Genomic DNA, 16,197 nt, shown 5'->3' with positions numbered 1-16,197 from the left:
TCGGCGGTTGTCTCATACTCGTAGGCAAGACAATGCAGTTGTCCATGCCCTTTCTAGATTAGGTTTTTCTTCTATAAATACCACTATATGGGTAGAAGAAGTTCCTTGTTCTACTTTATCTATTGTTCTTTTGGATGTTTCTTCTTAATATAGCAATTCTTTTTCTTTAAGAAAAAAAAAAATCAGTTTATTTGATTTGTACTAATTTCGTGTAATTTCCAAATACCCATCTCTAGATTAACCAATTTGGTAAAATAGACAATATCAGGAGTAATTAGCTCTTAAAACCTCCAATAACTAAAAATTTAAAAGGTTTTATTTTGACTCTTTCGTTCAATCAATTGATAACTAATTTGATTTAATTTTGTATATGGACTCAATTGCCTTTAGTAATTTTTTTTTTAATCAAAAGGTAGGGCTGAAATCCAAGAGTAGAATACAAAGAGAAGAAGTTTAAAACCATTAAATTTGTCTAATTTATAATAAATTATTTAATAATTTGACTATATTACCCTTAATTTAATACTAATTCTTTAAGAAAACCATTAAATTGAAGTAATAATTATTGGTCATATACAAAGAGTAAATATAGAAAAAAAAAAGATTTATTACTCCTTGAAACTACAAATATGACAAGTATTTTGGAATAAACTATTTTCTTAATGTGACAAGTATTATGGAACGGAGGTAGTAGAATTCTTTATTGCTTAATTCATACAACTAGCATTAGGTAGGCTATTTATGGTAAACTAGCACTTGTAACTACAAAGAGATTAAATGCTAGGTTTGAAACTTAAGCTCTAAATGCAATAAGAAATCCTTAAATTTATTGTTGAAACTACTAAAACATAAATTACCAGAGTTCATCTAATTATGGTTTATTAGTAATAAAGATTATCGGATCCTTTGAAGAGCTATTATTATAAAATATTTCAACCAATTTTATGAATTCATCAATATTGCAGTCATATTGCAAGCGTGGCAGGATCTCCCAAAAAAAAAAATTATAATTAAGGGAGGGTTATGATATGTTTTATTTTTATAGTTATTTTTTGTAACGTCCCATTTTTCTATGTCTGAAATAGTAAGTTGTGGAATCGAGTCGTTGCATAGAGTCGAGTAGGGCTGACCCAAAACCCGGTTCGAGCCATTAGAGTCCAGAGTGGGGTAGAATGGGATGTAACTGAAATAAGGAAAAGAAGTGGACTTACTTGAAGGAAACAAAAAGATCAAAGTATAAGGATTAGGACTTACTTGCACTAAAAGATAAAGCTTAGGTATTAAGTTGTAACATATTGACATTTGAAGTACCATGTGGTAATTTTACACACAAAATCATGATATTTTTGGAGTCTACCCGAGACTTCCATTTCACTTTCCCATTTTTCGTCTTTATCTTCTTCATCTCCTTCATCATCTTCATCTCCTTCATCTACTTCCTTTACCTTACTTCACCTTCCTTTCTCCATCAATTTTCATGAGATTCAAGCATTACATTCAACTTCTATTCTATTCAAGTAAACCTTCTTGAATTTCATAATTGAATCATTTGGTGATATTTTTAGAGTATTCATAAGAATTCTTATGTATAGGAGAGGTGAGCCAAAGGTAGAAGGAAGCTAAAAAGAAGAGCTCAAGCTTTTTGGAGTGAAGGTGTGCTATCTCTTTTAGTTTAATTAATTTCTTTGCATGAGAATTTGTGTGGTGTGTTGATAATGAGAAGATATGTTGCTTAGTGTTGAGTAAGAAGACTGAAAATGGTGAAAAAGCATTAGATGAAATGAATAAATGAAGTAGATAGTGAGTTCATGCTGAAACAGGTTTTGCTGGAAAAGTAACCAGTAACTTCACCTTGATTTTGACCCTATTTAACGATGGAATTAGGAAGTGGTCAAGAGTTATTTGTTCCTCTATGTGTTAGCTTTCCATGGGTTTTTGAATCACCCAAATCGGGGTTATAGATTGAGAGATATGACCAAAATAGTACAGACTGTGCAGGCTGGAATACACGACGCGCGCTCGCGAATTTCATGTCGAGCTCGCGAATTGTGCCTGTAAACTCTCTGACTCTCATTTTGTGCTTCTCGCGCTCGCGAATTTTATTGTGCGCTCGCGAATCTCACCTGTAAACTCACTGACCCTCATGTGTGCTTCTCGCGCTTGTGACTTTGCATGGCGCGCTCGCGACATGTGTTTTGATGCTCATTTGGACCTCATTTTCTATGCAATTGTATTCCTTTGCTCAACGTGTATGCCTCCAATCATTTTAAAACAAAAAGACAACATGAACACATGTATAAACACAAAATGCAAGCATGCAAATGATGTGAAAATAACATGATGCAAATGATGTGAAACTAACATGACACAAGTTGCCCGCTTGGCGAGGCTATCAGCATACAGGTAAGCAGTATGGGTTATGAAATTATGAAGCAGTTAATATGCTTTGTTTTATATATTGACATACCAATAATATGCTCCATTGAGGTTAGGTAGAAACCACTTAGATAAGGCTATGTCGCGACATAGGATAGCAGATCTGCGCCCCATACAGTTTGGTACTCCTGCTACAAGCCGTTGAGTGGATATGATTATATAATGGCCATAGCAGCCCAGTCATACAGTATTCATCCAGTTTCATATAGTTCTTCTTATCACTTTGGTTTCACTATAATCTTATGGAGCTATACAGTTATATTGACTACAAATTGCATAATCATACAGTATAAGGAGCAGCAAGTACGATAATGAAAGTATCATGATATGTGTGCTTACATTCCATATGTGATTACATGTTTATTTATACATATGTATGTGCTTATATGTTTCTTTATTCGTTGCGATATTCACTGAGTTTTAATAAAAGTTGCAGAATTCATACAGCATAAAGAACATCAGGTAAGATCATGAAAGTATAATGCTATGTATGCTTACAAGTTTATTTATTTAATTCTTAAGGAGCCATACAGTTATGAGATTTTATTAATTATAACTTATATGATGTGAATAAAAAGTGCATAAGTCATACAACATAATGAACAGCAAGTAAGACAATGAAAATATACTGTTATGTGTTCTTACATGTTTATTTATTTAATTCATACAGCATAATGAACAGCAGGTAAGATCATGATAGTATCATGATATGTGTGATTATAGGTTCATGTAAAGGAGTTATGAGATAATTAGAACTCAATTATGTATGTTATGAATTAGAAGTTTATTCTTCACTATAAAGATACATTTATGTTGAAATTTAATGATTCTAAGAGTATCAATGATTTTATGAAATGTGTATTTTAAGTAAGTTGCCATCGCACTTTGTTAAGTATGTGAATTATGAGCACCACTGAGTTTTATATTCAGCGCGTCGATTGTTATCACGCGTAATTTGAAGATTGTGGTTTCTACTTGAAGACTTGAAGAGTACTATCAAAGCAGAAGTGACTAATTTGGGAGTAGTAGATTGAGAGTTATATAATTAAGAATTATGGCATGTATAATTATTACATTTGTTAGAGCTTATGTAATTGAAAAGAATAAGTGAAGCATGTAATTATTTTGGCGTAAGTATTTGGAGATAAGAATAATACTTATGAAATGATTGAATATGAAATATTTTACTATAGTTGGTATGATTAGGTCATGAAGACTTGATATATATAATGACTGTAATTAATTGCTGGATATTAAATGCTATTGAGGATTTATACAGTTATGAATATATATATATATATATATATATATATATATATATATATAAAGTGTTATTGTGTTATGATGATTAGTTGGAGATATTGGAAGTTTGGAGTTTAATTGGGAGTGTTTTGTATTCATATTTAGCATACAGGATGATATCAGCATGACAGGATATAAGTTCAACCAGATTGTAGCGTCTCGGCTCGGTTCATTCGGTTAACGGGTGGACCGGGAAGGGATGTTACATTTTTAGTAAGTTTTCTTTAGGATTTCTTTTAAGTTTTACTTAATTTGTTTTATTTTAGTTAGATTTATTTATGTTTTTTAATAAGGCTTCCTTGAACCATATTTCACTTGATATTGAGGAATTTTGTAGCATTTTTATAGAAAACCAGATAAAAATACAAAAGAAGATTAAAAGCAATAATTATCCATGGCTTCCAACAAGGAGCACACCCAGGCCGTGCTACCCAGCATCCCGTGCTACTCTGCAGAGTTCAACTTGGGCCAAAATTCCAGACATGAGAATCTTATGGGACGTGCCTTATCAAACTAGAATCCTATTTCGATGCTAGGAGAGTCCTAATTGAGAAAAAATATAAAGCCTAACAGTTTTCTATCTCTAAAAGATTTTTTCTCAATAAAGATTTACTTTCCTAAACAAATTCGAAGATATTTCAAAAAGAATCTATATAAAGAGATAGACTAGCTAGTTTATCCATTATCTTTTGTTCTATTGTTCTTTACATAGTTTCTCTCTTGTAAGTATTTAAGTTGGTGCCAAGATTCAACGAAGCCGCTCAAGCCTGTCGTCAACTAGTTTTTATTTCTAAATTCTTTTCTTGTTTATTATTCATTATGGAATTATTTACAAGTTTAATTGAGTTTAATTTTCGAATTAAATCTTTTTACTAGGGATATAATGTAGCTTAAATTCAACTCTAGTTTATAATATTATATTTAATTTTCTTTACTCAAGTAAAATTTATTATTGATCTTAATGCTTACAGGCAAAGTTTCTCTCCTGTATTGATCTATTTCATTAATCACTATTGAGAAAATGGGTTTTGATATGAACATGATAATATATTTCATGGGAATAACAACTTAATGTGAGAGCTAGATGATTTGACTCGTGTGAGGTTTTCATAAAATTAAAGACCTTAATTTGTGGATTCCTGCATAATCACAAGAACTTAATGATTTAATCTATGTTTGGTTGTGTCATTAAGAGATGGGTAATTGAATTGGATTAAAATAGCTAATAAACATCGAGAGAGCTTATTAATAATTTTAGGATTATTTCTCCTTCTTAAATAATTAAAATTAATTATCAAACTAATAGGATAAATTGGATATAATTAAGTGAGGTCAAAATCTCTATTAACCTTTAAACCTTTATTTCTTTTCAACAATTACTTGCATGATTTCTTATTCATTGCTTGATTTTATTTCTTTTATTTTTATAATTATTCTTCTTATTGTCGTTTAGATAATAGTAGATTAACACGTTTTGCTATACAATCCTCGTGGGAATAATAATCTATACATTCTTTATTATTTGTTGCGATTTCGTGTACTTCTGAATTGGCCCCATCAAGTTAACAGTGAGATTGTAAATTACATTTACATGTTAAATTATTACTTTTATTATGTTAGGAGACAAGTCGGAAATAATCTACGTCAAGAAATCTCTTAATTTTAGAGTGATATTTGTACAATTAATTGAAGAGAGAAAACAAATTTAATATGAAAAATGAAAATTGAATCATAATACCACTTCATTATTAAATAAAAATAAAATAATATTATAAAATAATAGAAAAATAGGGAGAGAAATAAAAAGAGAATAAGGAGAGAATATGAGAGTCAATTTATTATTGATGAGAAGCCCTATACATAATTATATAAGTGGAACTTTAATAGAATCCTACACAAATTAGGAAAATAGAGTCCTACACAAATAAGGAAAATAGAGTTTGCAATAATTAAAAATACAGACTTTTAGCCCATATAGGACATCCACTTATTTTATAACACTCCCCTTTGAATGTCCATTTTTCAAAAAATATGCATCATTAAAACCTCACTAAGAAAAAACCCTGTGGGAAAAAAATCTTAGTGAAGGAAAAAGATTACATTATTCTTTTCTTCAATAAGCGTTGAAATACTGTCTCATTAAAAAACTTTATCAGAAAAACCCAGTGGAAAAAAAAAAAACCTTGGTAAAAGAGAAAAAGAGTACAGTGCATATTTACTCCCCCTCATGTTAGTTATAATATAACTCATATATATCAAGCTATGGAGATATCAAAATACATATTTAACTCTATTCAATTTCTTTATATTCAAGAACAACTATATCTTGCAAATAAAATTTATAAAAATACTTAAATCTAGTCATACGACTAGCAGGATACACTAGCTTCTTTATTACACTAAGATATGGTACTTCAGGACCAATAAGTTCTTCATAATTTTCTCAAAATTGAAAAATAGTCATTTTCTTATCAAGTGACCTCCAAGCCATTGGGATTCACATAAAATCATTTTAATAACTTAGTCATATATGTGGATTCATAGACAAAATTTCATTTATGAAATGCTCAATCTTCAGGCCGAAATAAAACTTTATATTCCTAATATCTTTCATCTCAAACTCTTCCTTTAAGGAAAATATAATTTTTGAAAACTCTTCAGGAGTTCTAATAATGCTCATGAATCAAATATTGATAAATTCATATTCAAAGTCTCATTATAAAAAAAATTCATGAACATATAATAATATCATTAAAATATTCTTTCAACAAATATTCATTAATCAAGAGATTATCTTACTCGTGATAATATATAGAATAAATATCAAAAGTATGGAAGCATGTGACTTTCAACAAAAGGATATAATAAATGCAATAATCATAAAATAATATAATATTTTCTCAGCCATAAATATCGTTAAGGCGATTATACTATATGTATTGAGATTTCATTATTCCATATAGAAATCTTGAATATATTTCTCAGGGTCTTAATTTGCTTGCTTAAAGAATTTTTTCAATATTTCATGGATATCATTATCCACTAATCCATATAGAGCTCTATAATATTAGTTGAATAAATTTCTCGAGAATTTTAACTTTATGCTTCAAGCAACCAGAATCCTTCAGGGATTTTCATCTAGATATCTACATTAAGTTAGCGTATAAATATGCAGCCATTAACTCATTCGACGTATTTCGAATTCTTATAAATTATCAGAATAATCAAATATCAAATTATAATTAGATCCATCATATAAGGGTATTTATCCTCATAATCAATGTCAGTTCTTTGCGAAAAACTTGTGCAACAAGTTTGCTTTATATCTGATGACCACATTTCAATTTCACACAAGTACATATTTGTATTCTACTGGCTTGACATCTCTTGATGCCCATATTCTCAATAGACAGTTCTTAAGATCCTCATAATCTTTTAAAAAATTTAGCGCTATATCATAAAAATATTGTCGACATTTCTTTTATATTAGTTTCATATTTTTCCTGATATGACATAATTTATAGAAATCTCATAATCTTTATTGATTTCAGGTACCTGAGTTTCTTTGGAAAACTTATTAGTCATATCTAGGATTTCTACTAGAAATTACTTTCTAGAACTTGACTATCTTGACTATTTGCTCCTTTTCTTTCATTTTATTTTTTTTTTATCTTTGGTACCAATATACCATGCTTTAGGCATGCCATAGATTCATTAGCACAGGCAGCTTATCCTTTAGGGACTTCAATACTAATAAGAGCATTTGCAGCTAGTATGTAAGATTTAGTTATCTTCTTTTGGATCAGTGAACGTATTCAGTAACTAATTTGCAATATTTTGCGAATGAATTATCTTTTAAACTTTTTTTTTAAATCACACTGCCTTGATGAGATCAAAATATAATAATGATAATTCTTTTCCAATTAATTATTCTTCTAGCTGCTTATTTTCTTCTCTAATATCGGGACCATAACAATTAGCAAATTTGACATTTGATAAATGTCTCATAAAAAAAATTGTAGACATTCAACCATACACAGAAATTTATACCTGACAGATTTTTCAACTTTCTTTAAGGACCCATCTTAGTGTGTTGTGGTGAATTAGAATATATACTGCACATTTAAAAATTAATTAATGGGTAATATTTGGTTCCTGATCCAAAACCAATTATAAAGGAGAGAACGTATAGTAACTTATTAGCTGAATGCGAGTAAATGCTACTACATATAATAGTATGTCCCTCTACAACAATAGACAGCTTTGTTCTCATAATAATTACCTTGCAATCAATTGCAATTATTTAATAAATGATTATACTAAATTATTTTGAGCATAAATAGAAGCAACAACTGGTTGCCTTATAGTTATAACACATACCATAATCATTAAAGGTCGATGTGTAAATTCACCATCATTCTCAAGATAAATTGTCTTAATAGCATAATCTGAAAATTATATTTTTAACCAAATTATTTGCTTAAATAATCATGCAAACTTTAGGTTGCATGTTGACAATAATCTTTGCAAACTTCATGTTGCAAGTTAATAATAATCATGTAACTATCTTTTGGATGCATCCATATATTATCCAAATAATCCACATGATAGATGAATTGATCAATGATTTCACTTTATATATTTCAGAAAATGGAAGCAGCTCTTTTAAACTCTACTTGGTGATTGCTCAATAATTAATTTGCTTTGAAAATAAAATAAGCATGAAAAATTAATTAGAGTTGAAGAAACTTCTGATTCTTTAATAAATATCCATATAAGGATTAAATCTTCCCTTTTGCATCATTTTTTATCAGGATGGTCCAATCGATCATGCCAAATAATAGATTTTGTAAACTTCCGGTTTACAATCATATTTATTTCAATTTTTATTTTCATATGATATCCATTTTAATGAATATCTTTGGAATAATGCATTATGCATAAAATTCATTCTTTTAGATAATAATATTTGCTCTTCTAGAGCCTTTAAATATTCTTCTACTACCAAAGTCAAATTTATCTTTCAATATTTTGGTGTAATAATAAGTACATAACCAATATCCATGTATGTTACATTTGTTTGTACCACTTACGATGTTAAAATTTATTCTTAATTATGTGGTCACCATAATTACTAAAATCATTATTTCAACTGTGATCTTATTGATATTTCTAATGACAAATATATCTTTGTTATTATTCACGCTCGATATCATATATTATTGCATTCACTTCAGGAAATGCTTCAAATCTAGTTAGGTAGACATTGCTACACCCATATATATATTATTCTATTCACTTCAGGGAATGAAGCAACATTCAGTTGGGTGGCCTTATGATCTTTATTAAGATCTTTTTATTTTGCCAATGTTATAAAGGATATGAAAAATTCAAAATATATCATAAAATCTTCTCTCTCGATATTGCTAAAGCATATACGAGGTATAAATATCATTAGCAATTCTATATCAAGAGCTAAGACAACTCCAAACATAATAATGACAATATCTTAATTATATTTAAAAATAAATCAATCAATTCTCAAAATTGATAGCACATTAATAATATATGTCAATATATAATAATAATTATAATAATAAAACAATAATCTTAATGTTACAAAATCAAAATAACTTATAGTAATTACGATCTTGCAATAATACATCCATTCATGTGAGTTTTTGGTCTATGTACCTTTCAAAAATAAACAAATTCAGAATACTTGAATCTTAACTTTGGTTGTCGCAAACCATAAGTTATCCCTCCTCAAATCTATAGAACAAATCGAGGTAGAACAATCATGCTGATAATGTGTTATAAATGATAAAAAAAAAAATAGAGGAAAAAAAGGAATAGAGAGAATAGGGAGAGAACACGAGAGTCAATTTATTATTGATGAGAAGCCACATATATATAGTTACATAAGTGGAATCCTAATAGAGTCCTATACAAATAGGAAGATAGAGTTCGTAATAATTAAGAATACAGACTTCTAGCCTATAGAACATCCACTTATTTCATACCAAATAAAAATATATGACCAATATTTTGCAAAGATCACATTGGAAATTTTATAATTATTTTACTTGATGCATAAAACATCTTAAAAAAAAAAAAAGATGGCTTTTCATATTCCAAACTCTTTTATCACCTCAAATATTACAAGGTAAATATTTAATTATTATAGTTATTGTTTTGTTATGATTGGAGAGAATGGATTTGGTTTTGATTTTCTTTTAAAGTATTGACTATTGAGCGAGATGGGATCCACCTTTTATCTTTCCCAAATTGGATATTACACTTCTCATTAAACTTTGGAGTGCTTAAGTGCTAAATTAATAATCTATAATCTTAGAGGATTAGTTGGATTGAGCATGATTCAATTTTTAATGCAAAATGATAAATTATAAACTTTCTATTTCAAGTGTGAATGGTTTTATCTTTTTAATTTTTTTAGGAGTCCAAATAAAAAGAAAGAAAATTATAAATTATGCAATAAGGGCAATTTTTTAAATAATATTCATTAAATTGATGATAATTTCAACGATAAAATTGTCATCTTTATACAATATGAAAAGAGCAATTATGCTTTCCCTGATTAGAATATATTCCTTTTAATTAAATTGAAAAAATAAATTTAATACAGAACTGATAAGTGATATCATTCAATTGTTAAATAAAAAGAATAATCTAATGGTTTTTTATATTTTTTTGAAGAATAGTTTTATGATTACGTTTGTCTCAACAAACATTTTTTTATAGAAGGTCTCAACCAACATTTCAACATTACTATTAAACATATATTATTTTAAATAAAAATATTTACTTTTACATGTATTTAAAAAATTTATAAATTTTTTACATGGAGTTTGTAATTTAGAATATTGAAAGAGAGAGTATATAGAAATAAATAAAAAAAAACAAATTATGCTTATTAAGCGAAATTATAAATTATGCATAGAAAAGAAATTGATGAAATATCAATAAAGAAAATAGAGCACGAAATAAACTAATAAAAGACGAAGGAAGCATAGAGAAGAAAGAAACCCATGAATAATATGTAGCTTTGTTTGTGTATAATTTCTCTTTCTTCGGTTACATTCTTCTTTTTAGCAGAAAATAAGCCCCACGTCACTTCAAACTCAATTTTCTTTCTCTTCTCTTCAAATTCTTTTAACTTTCACCATTTTCCTCTTCCCTTCTTGAGCTCAACATCAGTTTGCATGTTTTGTATTTCTTTAAATTAGATGAAGGGAGTTGTTTGATTTTTCTTGTTGATTATTCAAGTCTCTTTTTCACCTCTGAGTGTCTCTTTTTAGTTTTTGGATGGGACCCATTAGAGGTTTTAAGAGAAGAAAGAAAGCAGAGAAGAAGGTTGACCAGAATGTATTGGCTGCTGCTTTGTCTTCATTGCATCCCCAATCCCAACAGCCCTTGGATTGGTGGGATGATTTCTCTAAGAGGATTACTGGTACACATTCTATTTCAGTTTTTGATTCTACATTTTATTAGTTTATCATTCTTTGGTTATTGATTCTGATCGTTAGATATCTTGTTCGGAGTTTTTGGTGGTTGGTTCTGTTCTATGCACTGATATTAATGTTTGCGTTTTAAGGAAATGATTTTTTTTTTTTTTTTTTTTTCACATAGATGAATTTTTATGACATGGGTCGGATTAAGTTTATGGTAATTAAGTTGATAGTGATTGCTGTTGTACATTCTTTACCAATTGTGTTTTACACATGTTTCATATATTCTTTTAAAAGAGTATCTACAAATGGATTGCTCTTTTGCTGTATGTGTATGGTTCTGTTCTTGTATCAATTGTTGAATTTTTAATTTAATTCCGTTCCTTCTGTTTTTGTGGTTTGTTGTTTACAGCTGCATTAGTTATGTTTATTATCTTTTTTATGGAATTTAAGGTCATGGGTCAAGTCTAGTTTTCACTGGTTAGATGATTAGCTCAATGACTGCTAGTGGGGAGGTTGTTATTATGCATTAAAAAGATATGAAGTTTATGAAGATGGGCTGTTTGTATCTATTGAAATTTTGATACAAGCTGAGATGCAGTTACTAATTAAGTATTTACACAAGGTAATGGTGAAAAAGATGCGCGTATATGTGCATTTGTGTAAAAGTGGTTCATGCTGCCGAACTGAGTAGACAGGACTAGTTTTTGTTCTGTGCCTGGCTGTCTGTACAACTTGGTGCTTGATATGCTAGTCCAGACTGTCCAGTGCTATTTTCTGTTTCTATAGATGAATGGATTTTTTTATCTGTATAAATGACTCAATAAGAACCTAAAATTGTTCATTAAATCCATTTACAAAGCAACTTACTTGTATGTGAGATGAAGGCATGGCAGACAAAGTTGTATGGACCTTCCCCAATTGGCCATTGCATAAATATTGAGGTTTCACTGGTTTTGCCACCAGAATCTGCCACTATAATTGTGTTTATCTCATTTGCTTGGTGAATATATATGGAGACACACACATGGTTGTATATAATCTGATTCTCAAACTATGTTATCTGCACTCCTAGTGAACAGTGCTTTCTAGTTTTTGTGTCAGTCCTGAAACTATGCTTTGTTTGAGGACAGAAATACAGAAATAAAGTCCTAGAAACACGATAGCAAAAATGAACATTGCAAGTTTTGTGGCATTTGTTTAAGTACAATCCATGAGTTAATTGTTCAAAATTCTGTACAAAGGATTTTTTTAGTAAAACCAGTATCCTTTCTCACTATATAGTTCTTATGAATGTTTTCCCAGGAACTACTGAGAGGAATACCTAACTTTGTGTGTAATTTATGTTTGTGAAGTGTTTTAAATTGTTTCATTTTGTTTGTTCCAGAAGCACCTATCAGTTTCCTGTTTAAACTTAGAACACTTTCTTTATGTTATTGAGCTTAACGTCAGAAAACTAAAGTAATTCTGTGTACATGGATGAATGGTTTTGTGAAACTTATGTATTGAGTGAGATTAGTTCGTAATTCTAAGAACAAGTTCATTGTTGGATAATAACTGGCATGTGTATAAAAATATTATGCATGCTGCTCTTTTTGCGTTGAGACTAAATTAAAGATTAATTATTCTTCTGTAATCAAGTACTTTTTTAACTTATGATTAGTTTATTTTGCTGCCTATCACCAAACATTCATTCCTTTGAAATATCTTATTATTTGTTCATTTCCTTGGAATATTTTGAGATTTGATTGTTAAATGTGCACGTGCATGAATAATTATCCGTGTTCTTCTTTTAGGGCCTCTATCAGAATCAAGAAATTCCATGAAATTTGAGTCCGTTTTCAAAATTTCAAGAAAGACATTCAACTACATCTGTTCCCTTGTGAATGATGTTCTTACGGCAAGGCAATCTAACTTCAGCAGTACAAATGGGAAGCCATTGTCTCTAAATGACCAAGTGGCTATTGCTCTTAGGAGGCTTAGCTCTGGTGAATCATTGTCAAACATTGGTGATGCATTTGGGATTAACCAATCAACTGTTTCTCATTTAACCTGGCGATTTGTGGAAGCAATGGAAGAAAGAGGGCTCGATCATCTTCGCTGGCCTTCCTCCCAAACGGAGATGGAAGAGGTAAAGTCCAAGTTTGAGAAGCTACATGGCCTTCCTAATTGCTGTGGTGTGATCGACACTACACACATTGTCATGACTCTGTCTGCAGTAGACCATTCAAATGATGTATGGATTGATAGGGAGAAGAACCACAGCATGGTCTTGCAGGCAATAGTGGATCCTGACATGAGAATCCGTGATGTTATTGTTGGGTACCCAGGTAGTTTAAGTGACGCTCTTGTACTCCAAAACTCTAGTTTCTACAAACTTTCTGAAGAAGGGAAAAGGCTAAATGGAAAAAAGATCAAGCTCATGGAAGGAGCAGAATTAGGAGAATACATTATAGGAGATGCAGGTTTCCCCCTACTGCCATGGCTGCTTACTCCTTTTCAACATGCACTCCCAGGTCATCAGGCCGAGTTTAATAAGCTACATTCTGCAGCAAGAGTGGTAGCACAAATTGCATTGGCAAGGCTAAAGGAGATGTGGAGGATAATGCATGGAGTAATGTGGTTACCTGATAAGAATAAGCTGCCTAGAATAATCTTTGTTTGCTGTTTGCTTCACAATATTGTTATTGATATGGAGGATAAGGCGCTCGAGGAGATGCCCATGTCTCATCATCATGACAAGGACTATCGGCAACAAATTTGCGAATCGGCCTCCAAAACTGGTACTGATATGAGGGAGAAGTTCTCTTACTACATATCTAATAAATTGCCACCTTGAAGAGTGTTAAATCATGCATAGACAGGCTGATATGATGGAGAAGTTTGAATTCTCTGATCTTTAGACCCTCTCAGGAACCAGAGCATGATCCTCAACATCTAATAGAGAAGGGTTGGATTGCTTTTTGCCTATTGTGTATTGTAGCTGTAATGGACATTGCCCTGAAAGGGCAAACAAAGTGAAAATAGATGGAATAAGCAAATTATGGATACTATACTGATAACTGACAGCAACATTTTCTACTTGTCTAAATTTTGAAAGTTCCTGTGTTCAAAATTGCCTTTAAGACTTCTCACTTGAGTTCAGAGCAAAGTTTTCACACCCAGGCCTGATCATAGACTCGGTAAAGGCAGTGGGTCAACGGATATATATTAATAATATACAAAATAATTTAAAATTACTAAATTTTATTAAAAATCATATATATACATGAATTAAATTAAATTGAAAATGGTAAAATTTATTAAATAAAAATATTATAATAATGAAACTTCGTTGCAATAAAATTTTTATAAATAATTGAAAATAAATATTATATTGTAAAACAGAAAAAGTATATATAATGATAATTATTTCTATATTACTAATACTTGAGTGATTTTTAATAAGTTTCACATATTGACAAATTTAATAAATATAATGTTCAGTATTAAGGAATGAAGAGAGTATTAAAGAATATTATTTTTCATAAAATAGAAGTCAAAATATTGAATAAAATTATTTTAGAAACAAGAACATATTTAATTTTGAGAAAAAAAAAGATTCTATACAAAAAAAAAAAGTTATTGAGTACATTATAATTATAATTTTTATTAGTAGTATAAACATTGAATATAATAATCGAGAGAAAATATTTAAAATAAATAACTTGTTTAAATAATCTAACGGCTTAAATAGTACTACTAAGTTATTGATCCAATTCCCACAAAAAATTTTGAAATTCTAGCAATAATCAGGATTATGAATTTTTATGTTTTCTTTTAAATTTCATTTTATATATCAAAGAGATGAGCTTTAAATACAAAGCACAATAGTCAAATTCCACCACCCCCCCAATTGTTAAGTGAATTTGTGCTTTTGCCCCAACTCTTTCTTTTGTGAAATTTGAGCCCCTTTCTTACATGGCAAGAAGAAGGGCTGGACTTTGATTGGTTTAGTTTGTTCGGTTCAATTTTTGTTAGAAAAGTACTATTTAACCCCTCGGGTTTGGCTCCATCAAACTAACTAGTCTTCAGTTCGAAAAATGAATTTTTCACTGTTAGTCAAGTGTGAAAGGTGTAGTTTCAGAAGAGAGAAGATTTTGTAATATTTTCTAGAATGCCTTTAAGGAAATTCGGGGCATGCAAAATTGTCGGATTATAAAATAATAACTCCAGTTTTCATTATTTTGTAATATTTTTTCATAAATTGCGAATAATGATTTTTTTTTTAAATTGCTAAATTACAAAATAATAGCTCTAATGTTATCGAATTATGAAATAATAGCTTTAGTTATCAATATTTCATCATACCTCTTAATTATTTGTAAAAAGTAATTTTTTATGGTTACCAGATTATAAAACAAAAGCTTTGCTTATCATTATTTTGTCATAAACTTTACTATTTTGTAAAAATTGTATATTTGTTGTTCATTCGGCCCACACATTTATTCCTGGGCTAAAACTAACTTATAATTCAAAAAATTTCTTGCTAATTTAAGGTTTATCCATTTTTTATATACATTACTTTTACTTTGTACTTAGCCGATATGAGATTCGCTTAAAGTGTCACATCATTAAATCATACTACAACTTCTATATATTCAAATTAACTCCACATATCTTTTTATTCTTATTCAATTACACCAATCTCTACATGTGAATTTCTCAATTACACCCTTACGTCACTATTCACCAATTAATTAATCATGAGATATTATTAAATTAAATATATCAAGACTAAATATTTATAGTCTAAATAAACTTCATATATATTAATTACTGTTAATATCATTCTTAAATCCAATAAAATATTATTTTTTTCTCAGGCGACACCATTCATGACCTGCTAAAATTATACTCATTCCGTCTCAAAAAGATAGTCCACTTTTTATTTTCACATAGATTGAGAAAGTAGTAGTTATTATGGCTAAATGACAATTTTATTCATATA

At 29.6% G+C, this 16,197-nt stretch overlaps 1 protein-coding gene across 1 annotated transcript; it reads left to right on the top strand.

Moving 5' to 3' along the window:
• The first annotated feature begins 10,780 nt into the window (after window positions 1-10,780).
• Window positions 10,781-14,260, top strand: LOC105641580 (PIF / Ping-Pong family of plant transposase). The gene is made up of 2 exons (XM_012226166.4): window positions 10,781-11,209; window positions 13,004-14,260. Exons 1-2 carry the CDS (start codon window positions 11,065-11,067, stop codon window positions 14,044-14,046), a joined length of 1,188 nt encoding a protein of 395 aa, XP_012081556.1. The 5' UTR covers window positions 10,781-11,064; the 3' UTR covers window positions 14,047-14,260.
• Window positions 14,261-16,197: the final 1,937 nt, after the last annotated feature.

This window comes from Jatropha curcas, chromosome 6, assembly GCF_041381405.1.
Source record: "Jatropha curcas cultivar XTBG-Jc1 chromosome 6, XTBG_Jcur_1.0, whole genome shotgun sequence".
Lineage (NCBI taxonomy): Eukaryota > Viridiplantae > Streptophyta > Magnoliopsida > Malpighiales > Euphorbiaceae > Jatropha > Jatropha curcas.
The sequence above is the reverse complement of the archived record's forward strand: the minus strand, read 5'-3'. Positions and strand labels throughout refer to the sequence as shown.